General features: G+C 48.7%; 4 protein-coding genes across 4 annotated transcripts; 3 read left to right on the forward strand and 1 right to left on the reverse strand.

Moving 5' to 3' along the window:
* Positions 1 to 8,103: 8,103 nt before the first annotated feature.
* On the reverse strand, positions 8,104 to 9,858 carry ABOM_010146 (myo-inositol transporter; the record flags this gene model as incomplete). Its single annotated transcript, XM_022537274.1, has 4 exons — positions 8,104 to 8,589; positions 8,669 to 8,841; positions 8,895 to 9,629; positions 9,699 to 9,858. 4 exons carry the CDS (start codon positions 9,856 to 9,858, stop codon positions 8,104 to 8,106), a joined length of 1,554 nt encoding a protein of 517 aa, XP_022385579.1.
* Positions 9,859 to 10,731: 873 nt separating this feature from the next.
* Positions 10,732 to 12,381, forward strand: ABOM_010147 (cytochrome P450; the record flags this gene model as incomplete). The annotated part of the gene is made up of 2 exons (XM_022537275.1): positions 10,732 to 10,837; positions 10,901 to 12,381. The coding sequence occupies 2 exons, from the start codon at positions 10,732 to 10,734 to the stop codon at positions 12,379 to 12,381; spliced, it is 1,587 nt and encodes a 528-aa protein (XP_022385578.1).
* A 1,117-nt stretch (positions 12,382 to 13,498) lies between these two features.
* Positions 13,499 to 15,597, forward strand: ABOM_010148 (NADPH cytochrome P450 oxidoreductase family protein; the record flags this gene model as incomplete). The annotated part of the gene is made up of 2 exons (XM_022537276.1): positions 13,499 to 15,119; positions 15,179 to 15,597. The coding sequence occupies 2 exons, from the start codon at positions 13,499 to 13,501 to the stop codon at positions 15,595 to 15,597; spliced, it is 2,040 nt and encodes a 679-aa protein (XP_022385573.1).
* A 317-nt stretch (positions 15,598 to 15,914) lies between these two features.
* ABOM_010149 (uncharacterized protein) lies at positions 15,915 to 16,837 on the forward strand (the record flags this gene model as incomplete). The annotated part of the gene is made up of 3 exons (XM_022537277.1): positions 15,915 to 16,403; positions 16,445 to 16,665; positions 16,732 to 16,837. The coding sequence occupies 3 exons, from the start codon at positions 15,915 to 15,917 to the stop codon at positions 16,835 to 16,837; spliced, it is 816 nt and encodes a 271-aa protein (XP_022385572.1).
* Positions 16,838 to 16,872: the final 35 nt, after the last annotated feature.

Here is a 16,872-nt window from a genome sequence, read left to right on the forward strand (position 1 = left end):
ATACATCGATTTAACTAGTTGAGACTATGTCGTTGGATAGATCAGAGGGGGGATATTGAAGGGAGGAGAAGTCGGTCAAGAAGAGCCCAACCCCATGTCATCCACGACCCTGGTCAGGTCCTGAATTCTCCGCTGAGGCACCCCCACCAATCAAGAGGGTGATCGTGGTTGGCGTTTCACAGAGCTCCAACTTTGCCAAGCCTCTCGGATGTGATGGATATGGAGCAAATTACTGTTTTCGTCATCGAGATCTGATTCAGGCTTCTTCATTACAGTATTATCGCCCTCATATGATTAACTTTTATTTATAAATCTCTGTGACGCTAATCGAATGAAATTATTTTGTGCGGCATCGCATCGGCCGATGCGACGTCAGTCAATCTTAGTGCTCCCAGTCATTCAATCACGATAAATTAGCCCTGGTATTATTCAGTGGCAGCTCGACCGGCACTAGGGACGCTTTGGGAAATCCCTCACCCTGGGGTCGTAGGGAATCGATGGATAGCTGGAGAGCTCCGGACTTGATACCACGTCCCCACCGAATGGATATTAAGCAGCAAGAGAGGTCATGACCAACCAACCAACCGTGGCAATTATTCCGGCTGAGACGACACCGCACGGTGAATGGGAACTCGTGATGACCTTCGAGAGTGATGTATACATCATCGAACGCGGATTCGGTGAGACGCATCGATCAAGAATTTCCAGGATAACCAAGTCCTTGTCTCAATTTGAGTGGACTGTCCTGATCTCAGATGATTCGATGTACTTCGTCCCAGGCGCAAGGGCAAGAACTCTCTGTACATGTTCCAACCGGAACCGAGATCGATCAGGGTCTCACCGCTTGTTTTTGATTTTTCTCGATATTCTAGACAATTGCGAGCAAGATGGACACGATTCAACCCTGGTGTCATTTGACTAACAAGCCCTATCATCTCAGCGATTTCCAGTTCGGCTGACGGAAGGATCGGACGAAACGATAGGCCCAGAAACCTTCTTCCTGCGGGAGGGCAGCACCTCCTCGCGACCCCTTGCGTGAGGTGGAACCAACTAGCGATCTAGTCCACGACACAATGCCCCACTCGGAGGGCCTAACCCCACTGTCTTTTGAACGGACCTTGGAGTACTCAACAGTATCAGAGGTACTGAGGGCCGAGAAGGATTGTACGGTGGCTGTTTCTCTCTGCCTCTCTCTCTTCCCTCCCCCATTCTTTATTCTCTTTTCATTTTCATTTTTTCCCCCTCGCTCTTCTTCTCTTTACCAAATGATTTCCCTAGCAGACCGACTTCGATAATTCAGCGGCTTGAATTCTGACCGATTGGTTGTAGCGCTCGTATCCCTCCATCCCTGGAGCACATCCAATATATGGAGTGTGAACTCAGCTAATCGTGAACTGTGTGGATTGGATATCAAGACCGTACTACGATATGAATCATATATTAATTCGGTCCCATCAGTCGGTCCCTACCATGGAACCCGACCCCAGTAGTAGATCACATGTATCATCCTCTACTTCTCACTAAAAAAAGGCAAAAGAATTAAGAAGGGGGGGGAAATGATCCTCCACACAGTACAACGGAGCAACCGGCTGAAGTAGTATCCATATACAGTAGATTAACCGTGGACCTATGGTGATGAACCTCCTCATATAATCTACTCCAGCTCTAAGACAAACCACCAGGATTCCCATCCTGATACATGCTTGTGCTTAAGATGCCCGCTCTCTCACATGGTTTCAAGTCCATGTACAGACTAAACTATGTACGTAAAATCGTTCGAGTATGCATGTGTATCGTCAGTGAGCCGAGAGGGAAAAAAAAACCTGTCTGGATGCATATTCCCCCACCCCCAGAGCACAATGCACAAAGAGGCCCGTGTTTGACAAAAAAGTAACTGGTCTGGACGAAAACGCAGCTGCATGGTTAATCATAATCATTATTCACTCTGGTATGATCGACCTGCTCTCGTAGCTAGTGAGGAGTCTGAGGACTCCTTCTTCACACGCTTAGTGTTACACTACATCCACTTTCCAAACTGCCGCGGCGCAGGTCGGTCATATTAAGATCTACGGGGATGAGGGTTTTCCTTCTTTGTTTTTCTTCTTCTCTCGTTTCTTTTTTTCCCCCCCTCTTGTATCGCTGCTATTTTTGCTGTCCTTGTCTCCGCAGGCAGAACACAATCCCGGTGAGGCCTGAAGGACAAAGAAATCTCCCCCCATGTCGACTGAGAAGATCTAGCCACGCAGGATGGCAATTCCGCTACCGACGGCCCGACACCCGCAGCCGTCGTACATACAGTAGATCTTGCGGGGCTGTTCGACAGAGGATTACCTATTCCTCAGCATGCCAGTTGATAATATGAACAGTTAAGATAACTAACCAAGGGGAAAAAAAAAAACAAAAAAAACAAGAACTGGATAGAAACGAAAGGGCAAACAGAGGCCAGTAAAGCTAGAGAAAATTATATTTATTATTAAAAATCAAATTAAAAACAAAAAGATATCAATCAAGCTAGTAGGTAGACTATCATTTCGATCTCACGCCCCCAAACTACGCGTCAGTCCATGGACCAGAAACAGGGTCGGAAAGGGACAACACGAAAACCATCACCGACTAGTCGAGTCTCCGTCTCCCACCGATCCTCGTCCGTTGGATTAGCTCACCGTGGATGAGTTAATTTAGCTTGACAGCGGCGCCATCGATCAGCAAATGAGGATTGGAGTCCCATCGGGGCCAACCGCCCGTCGGCAAGAGGGCCAGTCGCTGGAGCCGGGCGCTAGTCCTGACTCCGTAAAAGGCGCTGCGGTAGGTGGATTAAGCGGGCTTGGGGAATTAATTCCGATTCATTCTTTTAATTGGACTCTTAAGATTCGTTATTATCGCACAGGGATTTGTCACTTTTGGCAGACTCACTCCGACTCTCATTTCTTTAGCTGAACTCTCCGGAGTTTGTTTGAATTCTTCTCAAGAAGGTAGTACTCGGAGAACAACGACAACTTCTCCCAGTGGGGCCGACACACTTGCCTCCATGGGGATAAAATCGAATCCCTAGGCGTTTTCTCTTCGATATATTATACTTATTAAGTCATTCAATTACACGGCGCAATTACCCCTTTCGATCAACGCTGACTATCAATGGTTTTTTCTCTACGTAAGCTAATGAAGGATTGGCCGTGGATCGTCTCCTGAAGGCTTTTTCGGAGACGTACAGCGTACCTGCAGCTGTCATGCAAGCAAATCAACGACCACCACGGACCCAACAAGATCCCTCAACCCGTACAACATGAACGCAGATAATAAAACCAGAAAAGAAATAAAAATAAAAATAAAAATAACCCTTCCAAGATGTCAGCATTTCGCACGAACTGCTGTCATCATCACCCTCTCGAGTTGCAGTAGATTTTCCACGCCAGAAGCACGTAAGACGCAGTTCAATTCCTTTTGGTTCTTCTTGGCGCCCTAGTCCCCACTCCTGGACAATACCACTGCAGGTACATCCCATCCTGAGGTATCATTCGACTTTCTTACTTCCGTGCAGAGCCATCAAACGGCCGAACCAACAGCAAACCCCCCGCAGCTCCCCCTGGCAAGCTATCCACAGGAAGATCCTAGTCCATGCTGCGGCCAGCGGCTGATCCGGAAGGCTCCTGAGAGTTGGGCACTTGCCGCTGGTTTGACAAAAAAAAAGTGGTGGGAACTCCGCAATGCCCGTGCAACGCCGTTCAGTAGAATTGTAAATCTTATAGGATCGACTTCCCAGTCCTGACATCCCAGAGCTCGACTGTTTTTATTTCCGGGGCTAAAACTTCGGGCGATGGATTGAAAATCTATCTGCTACTGTGAATGGGTTTCGCGTGACGTGCATATGTATATGTCTAGTTTATATAGATGTTATCTGTATATCAAAATATATCTCCATGTATAATTGCGACACGCGCAGAGGGAATTCTACGCGCCGTGATACCTTCTAGAACCCAAGACAGGCATATCGGATAGACATCACCTGCTCGAGCCATGGACTGGAACAACCCCGCAGGTGGATGTACGTCCAGACGGTGTCACTGCCGCTCCGTGCGACGTAAATAACATGAAGAACTAAGGAATTAGGTTAGTAGACCAACGTCGATGAGAAACTAAGACCCATTGGCCCCGAACTAAATATCCTAATCTCGCTTGTCTACTAATCATGATAATCATCGTTGTCCAGACCGTTGTTTCGCCTGATGATTGGATCCGACAGGATCCTGCCCATAGATACTCTTTGATCGCCCGTTTGAGACTCTATTCAGAATACAGCCCACTGGCCAATATCATTCTTCTACTAACCCCCCCCCCCCTCCTACCCTGTAGACTACTAGTTGGTGCCTCGTATCACAAGACCCCTTCTCTTGTTACATCGAGAAGTGCTAATCCTTTCGTGATTGCCTAGCGGTGGGAGTCCAAGTCATAATACCAGTGGCTATAGCTGCACGCAGGTAATTAACCTTACATTGCAGGTTCCGGAGTTACCCGTGCACAGAGATCGACTGCATGATTGTGGGATATGATTGACGGACGAGACATGTTGGCGTTTGAAGGGGTAGAGGAGCTGCGTTCTTGTTTTTTTGATTGCGAGCTTCTGGAAATCTCCAATGATCGTGGATTGATGGGAACACAGCGACCTGGGTTCTCCTATCGGCCTCATCGTGCGTGAGGCGAAGAGAAAATAAACGAGGTACAAACGGACACCGGCGTGATACAATTGTCTCAGTTCTTAGCTTTACATGCAGGGTCTCATAACTCAGTCAGGTAATGTAGACCTGTCTCCTCATAAATTCTGCATAAACCCTTGCCCTCTCTCTTCCCTGTCCCGTCCATCAATCCCCCCCCAAAAGTAAAAGGAAGAGGATGAAGAAGATTCAAAATAAACGAAAAAGAAATCAAAAATCAAAACTAATTAGTAAAATTAGGAATTATATTAAATTAAACCAAAAATTAAAACTTAAAAACTAAAAAAAAAAAAGGATAATATCAAACCAAATCAAATCAAATCCAAGGACAATAATGACAATGATACCATGTCCGGGATCATTCAGCCAGGATTGCCTTGTGTAACAGCGTAGGTCGATCCCTGTGCCCGAAAGGTGGGCAGTTGAGCCTATCACCGAACCTCTCGGACGAAGATCGGACCTCATCTTGGCCCGCGAGAGGTGTTACTTTCGGCGGGTAGGGATGGCGCTGGATGGGGCCATTTCTGGTCGGCTCTGAATCACCAACCTGACGTGGATTGATGGGAGATGACATGGGATGAAATGAGTGGATGAAGGAAACCTTTTGGCATCTGGCAATGACTGAACAACTACCCAACTCGGCGATAATGTGAACTTTACCTATCACTAAATCCAGTACATATTGGTATTGGCCACGGACGCTGCCTAGTACTCCTACTAGCCTACTTGGATGATGTCGGTATGTACGGTACATACATGGACGTGAAGTCCGGACAATGAATGTACCGAACGGGAACGCCAAGGACGAAGAAGCAGGGCGAATGTGCCCACGGACCTCTTGCTTTCTGGATCATCTTGAATCAGGTGTAGAGAATTGGAATTGAGATGAAAAGACGAAAGAGGGAAAAAAAGAGGGAAAGTGGAATAAGAAGGAAGGAAGGTTGCCATGATTGGTGGAAAGGAATGATTCTGCACATGCCGAGTGGATGAGCGGATGCGATCGACTGGCTGAGGGAGCGACCACGTCAGTCACGACACGGGGACACCGTTGACGCTGTGAACCGTCAGCAATGGATTCTGGTTTCTGGTCCGAAATAAATTACTTACCTCTCCGATAATTATTACTATTTTAATCGAATCTTAATCAAATTAAGAGAGAGAGAGAGAGAGAGAGAGAGAGAGAGAGATTGAGGGAAAGATGTGTTGGACCAACTCCTTTCCTATCACCCCCCTCCCCTCCCTCCTCGGTATGCGATTGGATTCGGAGGTACTTGTCGAAGGGGATAGTATCCTACTTACTCTACTAGGTCGAATCGTAGTAAACCGCCTAAATGTACTACTACTTTAGTTGTTTTCTCTTCGCCCCCCCCCTCTTCCCCCTCTTTGGTACCGTCTGTCTTGTACCATCCCGAAGAAAAGAAGAAAAAATCAAATCAAATCAAATCCAAAGGAAAACCCCCAGGTAGGAGACCTGGTCAATACGTAGTACTAGTACTACGGTTTAGTACTAAGGTCTGACCGCAGATTCGAAAGAGCAGACCCCAACTTCTTTTTTTTTTTTTCCAAATTACCTCCCCTCCTTGCTGAGTGCGGATGGGTCCATCTTTTTAGTGCCATCTTAGGGCCTGGGCCGTTTCCCCTCTAACTCGACGGGATCCGGGTTTCAGCTGCAGCGACCCGTGGTGCATATGCGAGTGTAGACCGGGATCGCCTGTCTTGGGGGCTTTGGAACGGGCTTACATCGTACTGACTGTTGGAAACGAATCGGACTAACTTCTTTTTTTTTTTTTTTTTTCTCGCTTTAGTTTTGGGGTCCCTTATCATTTTCATTCCTGTTTTTCCCCTCTTACTTTTTTTTTTAATTTTTTTTTTTTTTAAAAAAATTTTCAACTTTCTTTTCTATAAATATCAAATAGATACAATCGGATCTGAAATAAAGTGGCATTTGCCACAATACCAGCCGAAACGCAGATAAAAAAGTCCATAGATGAAATCGGCGCATGGACCCGCGATCTCCAATGCAGAACCGAGCAGAAACCACGACTAGTGAAAGTAGTGCGCGGGGGTCACCAGTCGGTCTGTTCGCAGTTTCTTTTCAATTGTTGTCCAGCTTGGACATGTCTCGGTGTCATGTAGGTCTCTCGTGTACCAAGATCATGGACACCTGGGAAATCGATCATGCAATCCATATCCCGAAAGCCAAAAAAAAAAGAAAACGAAGAAGAAAATTAGACTTTTAAGATATATGTATGCATGTGTAAATATAACTATAAGTAGCATGCCTTAACTAAGGCAGCGCCTCAAACTTGTCAGACGCCCCTAGGGAAACCCAAAGAAATAGAGACAGAAAAGAACGACATGACGTAGCAATCGAACACAACCACGTATTAAGCTTTCTATTCATGATCCAGATGAAGAGAGAGAAAAAACTACTATCTTTAAATTTACTTTTCAATAAACCAGTAGAAGGAAAAAAAAAAAAAAAAAAAAAAGTCAGCATGCCGAACGATGATGACGAGGGTTTATGATACGGACTCCTGCCCATTCCGAACTAGATTGATTGTCAATCCTTTCCCCGTTGAGATCTGTCAGCACGCCCTTTTCTGGCTGACCGCTCTCGCTCACCGTCATTTGTGTCGCGTCGATGGGGGTGTCGTTCGTGATTTGGTGGAGCTGTGGAATGTTGTGTGCGACGCGACTGTGTCATGTGCGTTGGTCGATGATGTTATTGAAGGTAGAGATTCGAGTGCACATGAAACTTGAGGAGTGTGCAATCCGATGGGTAAGATAGGTGCCTTGGGGCCCGCCTGATAATTGGGGGCCGTAGGAATTCACCTTGCTCGTCGAGATGAATAGATACATGCTAGGGTGGGAGCCGAGAGATACTCTGCATCGCTGGGGTACTTGATCATGGGCAATGGACTGAGCAAGTCTATACCTGTATGTACGTACATATACATATATATGTATACTGCTACATGTGTATTTCTGTATGTCAATGTATATCTTAGGCTGGATGTCAACCATCGAGATTCAACTGCTGCTGTCTGTCAATACAGGGTTAATCACTGCATACTCGTCGTAATCCAGGAATCTATACTGCATAGCTCATGTATAGCTTAATCTTGTCCTGTGCAGCGTCGTAGGATAGGGCAGGGGTTTTCATCTCGGAGAACTGCATTGCATTTGCTCTATGCTACATCTATATACGAAGTAAAAGTAATGACCCGGAATCCCTGCATCCAGCAAGTGTCTAACCCCAGCGGATCTCTCTAGACATCTAAAACTCTAAACGGCCAGTTGAATCGTAAGCCCTCATAAAGGGATTCAACGTATGGGCAAACCGTCAGCTGGTTGCCCAGGCGTGGTATAGCAGGACGGACGCTTCGGTGCATCACGCCGTGCTCCCCTCTGAGTTCCTAGCCTCGTGAAGTTCCTTCTGCACCTTACGTGCATACTTGACTCCAAATCCATGGTTATAAATCTCACGGACAGACTCGAGAGGCATGTTATGGACCTCTGCATAGCAGAAAATCGCGAAGATAAATCCAAGAAAGCAAATACCAGCATAGAAACCAAAGGCTCCACTAGGGGTCATTCCCTTCATCATGGATAGAAAGGTTGACGAGATAATGATGTTGCAGCCCCAGCAGGTTACACTGTTCATCATGGTCCCCAATGCACGAACTTCGAGAGGTAGAAACTCCGTCCCTACCCAAGAGATCGGGGCCACACCTGACGCGTAGAAGGCAATATACACGATGAGAGACACAAGAAGCAAGATATTAGGCCAGCCCATCTCGCGCGTCTCTACGGCCGTGAGGTCATGGTTCACTGGAATCCAGTGGAAGGCTACGGAGGCAACAACCAGAGATAGGCACTATTCACGATTAGCATGATCTCTCTCAATGTAGATGTTGTATTTCTGAAAGGATGCTTGCCATTCCAAGGATAGTAACCAGGAGCATACGTCGTCGACCGAAGCGGTCAATAAAGAAGAAGTTTGGGAACCCAAATATAAAATTAGTGGCTCCAACCACTATTGACACCACCGTCGGCTGGTCAAACCCAACCATCGAAAATAGAGTGGCGGAGTAGTACATAAGCGTATTGAAGCCGCCTAGCTGGGAAACTGCTCGCTATTAGCTGGTAGACCCAAAGGATGAGAACCGAGGGTTCACCTACCCGCCATGACGGCACAAGCAGTTATGAGAGCTCGCACATTCTGACCAACGGTAAAAAGCTGTCTCATCTGCCATATAAGGCTCTTATTAGATATCGACGCAGTAGCCTCTTCAATTGAATATTGAATCAGTCTCGCTTTCGCATCGACCTGCTGGTCAGTGGCTCGTGGGAATATCTTCGTAATCACACGCCTAGCCTCTTCCATTCTACCATGCAGGACCAGCTGGCGAGGTGTCTCAGGGCAGAATGGCATCAACGCAATGAGCAATATAGCAGGTACTGCGCCTAGGCCCACCATGTACCTCCACCCAGAAGCCACATTCGTGAATGCGGCGCCGAGTGCGTATGAGACAAGCTGACCGAACGTGACACATATATTGTCAAAGACTATGAGGCGGCCACGAAACCGTGCCGGGGCCATCTCTCCAATGTACAATGGGACAATCATCGCGGCCTCGCCGACGCCGAAGCCTACAACGAGGCGGCCAACGGTCATCTGGGGGAGCGAGTATGCGGCTGCCTGAATTATGCTTCCAATGAAGAAGATGATACAGCCTACGTAAATGGCAAGCTTGCGGCCATATTTGTCGGCTGTCATGCCCGCCGCTACCGAGCCTATCAGAGCACCTCCGGAGGTGATGGAGGTAACCAATTCTTGTTCATTGGAGCTGAGTGGCTTCCCCAGGTCCGACCCTAGATTGACGAGTACGGCAGATATGACCCCCGTGTCATAACCTGGCGAGTCATTCAATTAGTGGGATTCACATAAGCAGGCTACATCACTAGACCACCAGTGATACCTACCGAATAGAAAGCCACCCATAGACACCGCACAGACAATCAGCCATACTGCCTTCCCGGGATTCGTTTTCTCGATGGAGTCATCCAAGCCCATTGAGGCCAGGTCCTCATCGTGGAAGATCTCCGCTTTATTATCGGAGATTTTCAGTGAATCAGAATCCATCATCGATTGCATCACCGTGTCATAAGATCAACTGGGGGTATGGAATATATCAATACAAAGAATCACACATGGGTAAAATCGAGATCTAGGGAAAATGACGAGGAATGAAGAATGTGCAATCAACCTGCCTACTCACCAGCCCACCCACTAAGCCCTGAAAACAACAACATACATATAGTAGATATTTCCCCTCACGCCAATGTATTGAATTCACCCACGGTATTGCCCCCAGATTCCGTCGCGTTCCATGGGGCGGAGAAATGCCGATGTGGGCTCCCCCAGACCTAAAGTTGCCTCTCGGGCCACTCCAGGCTCTGCAGCCTTTGATAGCGTTTATCCGCCCCATTATTTGTCGAGTGCCCTTAAGGTTATTGCGTCAAATGCCGTGCAGCATGGGATTCTACTAGTACTTAGGGATACTGTCAAATCCAATGACACGAACTGGATAGTAGCCGCCCCTTGACCCTTTTGGCGAGAGCCCACAGGAGAAATTGCGGAGTCGTGACGTTCGGTGGAAGTCCAGATGGAGCCCCACGATTTCTTATAATCCTATCGCGATTGGCACATGACTGGGGGTTGGGGGAAAATAAAAGGGAAATATTTCCCGCACGTGCAACCCACCTTCAACCTGATCACGATGGGAAGTTTACCCCGTTGTGCTGTACATCGTTCCCATGGAAAGTAACAATTTACGATCGCCAGAGGCGCTCCACGACTCCATTGTCTCTGATTCCTTGGTTGTCGTTGGATATAAGTATCTGGCTTCGTGTATCACAATGGCTGGACAAGCAGGAAAACATTCTTCTCACCTTCTCTCTTCATTTCCATCTCATATTGTCTACTCGTCTTGAGGGATAGACCATCAAACCCAATATGTGGTCCGCTCTATCTATCGCCCCGTATGCGCTTGCGCTGGGGCTGTTTTCCCTTCTGTATTTTGTCGTCTTTCCATGGGTAGAGTATGTGCGGGACCCCAAGGGTATGTGTTTGACAAGCCCCCCCCCTCCTACTATCCCTTGAGACATCCTGTTGACATCACTAGGGCTTCGAAAATATCCCAACCTGAACCCATTCTCTGGGATGTCTGCGGTACCTTTCATGATCTTAGCATCCAGAGGCTTCCGCTCGAAAGAGCTTCAGGAACTACACAGAACCAAACCCGTCATTCGAACCGGACCTAATATGCTATCGTACGGTGATGTACGTGCTATCAAGGACATCTATGGACACAACACCAGGTGCATCAAGGATCCCTCCTATATTGTGACGGCTGGCACGCACTACCATCTTGCTGATGTGGTCGACAAGCCTGACCACGCACGGAAGCGTAAGGTCCTCTCATCCGCATATGCGCTTAAGAACTTGGAGACATGGGAACACAAAGTCAGTGATAAAGTCGAGAAAGTTGTCGCACATTTCGACACAATATGCACGGCACCACCCTCCGCTGCTGTGGCAGCGGGCAAGGTGGCACCGGATCCGAAAGACCTTACAGTGGACTTCCGAGCTTGGACCAACTTCTTCACTCTCGATGCGATCGCTGATATCGGACTCTCGGAGAAGCTTGGCTTCCTGGATTCGGGGAGTGATGTTTGTATTGCCGAGAGAAAGGACGGTTCCACATATGAGGTCAACCTCCGTCAGGCCCTTTACCCCACTGCTCGCAAGCAGTCACTCATTCTGTGGAACTATGAATGGTACCCGGCCCTCAACAAGATGGTCAACGTGATACCATTCTTCAATCGGATGCAGACTTCATCAGACAATTGGGAGAACATCGTGTGGCGTCGGTCAATGAACCGCCTGCGTCGGTATGAGGCAGGTGAGAAGCTCGAAGACTTTTTCCAGGCGATGATGGAAGACAAGAACGGCCGAGCCAACAACTTGGAATGGGGTGAGATCGTGGCTGAGATGAACATTATGATGAATGCCGGCAGTGTTACAACCGCTATCGCCATCGCAAACGTCATGTATCAGCTCCTTCGGAACCCTCAGAGTTTGAAAAAGCTTCAAGAGGAGATCGATGCCGTGCTGGACGCGGACGAGATTGTCGCCCCCTACGATAAAGTGAAGCACCTCCCGTATCTCCGTGCATGCTTAGATGAATCTCTTCGCATCTTCCCACCAACCTCGCATGGGCTTCCTCGCGAAACTCCGCCAGAGGGTATGGAGATCTTGGGTGAATGGGTTCCTGGAAACACGTCGGTTAGCATGTCCGCATATGTAGCACACCGTGATGAGAGCGTCTTCCCCAAGGCAGACCAATACATTCCTGAACGATGGCTCGGGGAAGAAGGCAAGGCTCTTCAACCATACTTGATTGCGTTCTCGGCGGGTGCGAGATCCTGCATTGGTCGGAACATCTCTTATCTAGAGCAGACTAAGATCTTGGCTACGCTGGTGCATCGGTACGATTTTGCACTGCCCTACCCCGGATGGGAGTTGAAACGGTTGGAGACCATGAATCTGATCTTGGGAGATATGCCGGTGAAGGTGTGGAGACGCAATTTGCAGGAGGCATGAACAGTCTAAAATATTCACGATTTCCTTTCTTCCTATCACCTTTTTTTTCCACCTTGCGCCATTTGGGCTTTCTTATCCTGGTATAGACTTTACAGCGTATAAATATATTATATCCTCTTGTTGCGTTGATGGACATGGAACGTAGATATAGCTTTCGATTATAGATTGGTAGAGTCATCTTGGATGGATGTGAGATATCCGGCATTGGCCAGTAGCCAGTTCCGGTATATATTTTCAATCTACAGCCTGGGCAAGTCTGGTTTATTGCTAGATACTACAGTAGACAGGCCGGGAATGAACTTTTCACTCTGGATGTCCTATATTCTCCGGGGTATAGCGAACAAGATACCACGAGCGTTGGGGTTTTCTGTAGGTAATATTGATCACCATCTGTATATTTCCCTGAGGGAATCCAAGATCTCGACTCAATATCAGGATGTCGCTGGATATGCGACCATTGATTGAGTTCCGATCGTCAATGGATTCCGCGACATGACTACTAGTACGTAGTATCAAGGCATCAAGTCCCCCGCGTGTTGGCCAGCGCATATCAGCTTGGCTTTTTGATCCACTTTCCTTTTGGCCACTTTCTGCCCCGTGCGTGATTTGAAAGTGCTTAAAATAACCCTAAAGATCAACGTCCGCTTGAAGAAGAAAGATTCCCCGCAAGGGAATCTTTCCCCTTCCTTTCTTCTTTTTTGCTTTTCTCTTCTGGCACACCTCCGCAATTTTGATATCATATCATAACTTAATTCGAGTTTCTCCACGTTTCCCCAGATGTCGAGGCCCTCGCGATGAACTCTGTTTGAACGTGGATTTGCTGGATCGAGAAATGTCGCCCGTCCCTCATGAGCAGTGGAGCCAAAAAAAAAATAAACAAATAAAGATGCTCAAAGACCGAGGGTCTCGATTAGGGATGTGGCTTCCGAGTCTTGTCGCTTTTCCCTATTTGGGTAGTTTTGCACCATCTACCCTTTCTGTACCTGCTTGCAATGTATATAAGATCCAACCTTCCATCACTCCCTCATTTCCCCTCCGGTGGACTCTCATGACTATCAAAACCTACTGAATTTTTTATCTTCCATCAATTGCTCTACAGTCACATCACAGTCACACCATGACGCCCCCGTGGCCTCTGCCCCTCAACATCCCCCCCGAGGCTCTCCAAGAGCTCTCGAAAACACTCACTCCTACCGGTATTGCCGACTACTCAGCCCTAGCCATCTTCTCCGTGGCAGCTACCACATATCTCTCTCGGGGCTACCTCTGGGACCAGCCGGATCCATACCAACATCTCGTGTACGAACGACCACAGCTCAAGGATGGAGGGGCCGCCGGCTCCGCCACAAAAGAAACCCGAAACATCGCCAAGAAATTGGAAGAGTCCAACAAAGACATGGTCGTCTTCTGGGGCTCCCAGTCTGGCACCGCTGAGGGGTTCGCCAACCGCTTGGCGAGAGAGATCTCCTTGCGGTTTGGCCTCAGTGCCATGACAGCAGACCTGTCCGATTATGACCCCGAGACGATCGCTGAGGTTCCACATTCAAAGCTGGTCGGGTTCCTTCTCTCCACCTATGGCGAGGGAGATCCCAGTGATAACACGGCGGAGTTATGGGATTGGGTCAACAAGACTAAGGACCAAGGGCAGCTGTTGTCGTCTGTAAGGTACTTTGCCTTCGGTCTGGGAAACAGAAACTATAAATACTATAACCGTGTCGTCGACGTCGTGGCGGAGGCGCTGGATAAACTAGGTGCGACAGCAGTGATGCCGGTCGGAAAGGCCGATGATGCTGAAGGTGCTACTCAGGAGGACTTTATGACCTGGAAGGAGAGCCTGTTTGCCGTACTGAAGGGTCTGGGTTTCCAGGAGCATGAGGTTCAATACATGCCCACCTTATCTGTACAAGAGGACGAATCCCTGGAGCCAATTGACCTGCACCATGGAGAGCCGGACGCAGGCTCCCTTAAGGCTCAGTGCTCGTCCATCCGGCCTTTGGCCATCTCTGCATCTCGGGAGCTGTTTAACTCCTCCGACCGACACTGTCTTCACATAGATCTGGATCTCACCAGCCAACCGGAGTTCACATATAAAACTGGTGATCATCTTGCCATCTGGCCCGGAAACCCTGACTCCGAGGTGGAGCGTCTCCTCCAGGCCCTGGGTCTCTCATCGCGTCGTGACGTGCCTATCAGTATCAAGTCGCTTGACACCGCCACGAAAGTGAAGATTCCATCCCCAACCACCGTCGCAACCCTCCTCCGCTACTATCTCGAGATCTGCGGTCCCGTAAATCGGGACAATATCCTGGGACTGGCACAGTTCGCCCCGACCCCGGAAGCAAAAGCATATCTCCAACAACTCGGTCAGGATAAGGCCAGCTATGCTGCATTTATTAACAAGAACCATGTTAACCTCGGCCGACTGCTGCATCAAGCCAGCACTGACACATGGAACATCCCCTTGTCATACCTTGTCGAAACACTCCCTCTCATGCAACCACGATACTACTCTATCTCATCAAGCAGTGTAATTTCCCCGCGCAAGGCCTCCATCACAGTCGTCGTCTCGACTACCCCCGTTCCCGAGAATGGAGACGAGCTGATCCACGGCATTACGTCCAACTACCTCCTCGCTGTCTCGGAGAACCTCCGCTCGGCTCCTCACCCAGAAGGACTCACATACCACCTCAACGGACCAAGCGATTCCCTACAAGGCGGAAAGCTGCTCTCGCACCTCCGTAAAAGCAAATTCAAGCTCCCCACCTGGCTAAGTGCCCGCTTATCATGGTTGCGGCAGGCACAGGTCTGGCGCCGTTCCGGGCATTCATCGCCGAGCGTCGACAGCTCCAGCAGATCGGAAAGGAAGTTGGCGAGATGCTGCTTATCTTCGGATGCCGGAGGCCGGATGAGGACTTCATCTACCGGGATGAGCTGGAAGAGATGAGGAGGGCGCTAGGAGAGAAGTTGCGCATCGTCACCGCCTACTCGCGTGAGGGCAAAAAACAATACGTCCAAGATAAGATCCCCGAGGTGGGAGATGATGTTTACAGATTGATCGATGAGGGAGCCAACTTTTACATCTGTGGAAAGGCCGAGATGGCAAGGGAGGTCGAGAAGGCGGTTGCGGGAGTGATGAGCGTGAAGGGTCAGGATGAGGCGAATGAATGGAGGACGAGAATGAAGAGGCGGAACAAGTGGCAGGAGGATGTGTGGTGATTTTTTTTTTCTTTTCTTTTTTATTCCCTCTTCTACATGTATATACGCCCATAGATCACATCTATCTACGATTAGTCCCGCCAAGACGCGAATGCCATTATTTCAACGTCTAAATTCCAGAGCGATTCCAACCCCACTAAGCCGCATACCAAACCCGAAGCGAAGCAAAGCTAGCCGAAAACAGCAAAACATCAACACCGAACCATGGGTATAATCAACCAGGACTTTTTATCTTCCAACGAAACGTACAACATCCAGGGACACAAAACCTCATCCATAACAAAGCCAGAAAAAGAAACAAAAAAAAATCAAAGAAAATGTCCAACACAAATCAACCCCCATCCAAAAAACCAACCCCAACCCCCCAAAACCACCTCATCTTCGACCCCTGGAATAGCAGCGCCACGGGCCACCAACGGGCCGATTCATCGACAGGGACCGCATGGCGTCGAACAAGAGAAGAGAAGCTGGCTCAACAGTTCAGTTCCGCGTCGGGCGACTGTACCGATTCCCCGAGGGATGGTACATCGCATCGCAACAAAGCAGAGAAAGGGGAGTGGGTATGGTCTTATACGAGTCGCGCAGAGGAATCAAGGGATGATGCAGCAGGACAGCGGGATATCCGGTCCATGATGCGCGTGGGGAAGCGGTCGAGGGATGTGTCTGACTCCGGAAAGGATCGGGATTCGAAGTTGTTGAAGGGTTCGAAAGTTGCCGGGTTGGTGGTGAATGCGTCGCCAGGTTCTTTGGATCAGTTGTCGTCGTCGTCGTCGTCGTTGTCGTCATTATCGACCGAGGTCAAGGAAGTACCGCTGGTTTTTAAGGGCCTTACGGTTTTTATTAACAGCACTTACCATCGACTGTCTCGGATCACTATTTGAAACGGCTCCTTACAATGCATGGTGCTGCCATTTCGCTGTCGCTTTCGAGGAAGGTCTCCCATGTTATTGTTGCGAAGCCTAATACGGGGCGTGGGATGGGTGCCGGTGGGGGACTTGCGGCTTCGAAGTTACAGAAGGAGATCTCGCGGGGTGGGTGGAAAGGGATCAAGGTCGTTTTCGTTGAATGGTATTTTTTTCCCGGATTTTGACGTGGGTCGTCGTGGGGGTTGCGGATGCTGACTATAATACATAGGGCTCTGGAGAGTATCGAGGCTGGGAAGCGGTTGTCTGAGGCTAGGTTTGCAATGGATATCATGCCAAAGGGGCAAAGGAGTGTTCTGTCTTTTACTGGGATCTGATATGGTTTCTGAAGTTTTCAAGGTCTATGCACTGT

Source organism: Aspergillus bombycis, assembly GCF_001792695.1.
Source record: "Aspergillus bombycis strain NRRL26010 chromosome Unknown contig00101, whole genome shotgun sequence".
Taxonomy (NCBI): Eukaryota; Fungi; Ascomycota; class Eurotiomycetes; order Eurotiales; family Aspergillaceae; genus Aspergillus; species Aspergillus bombycis.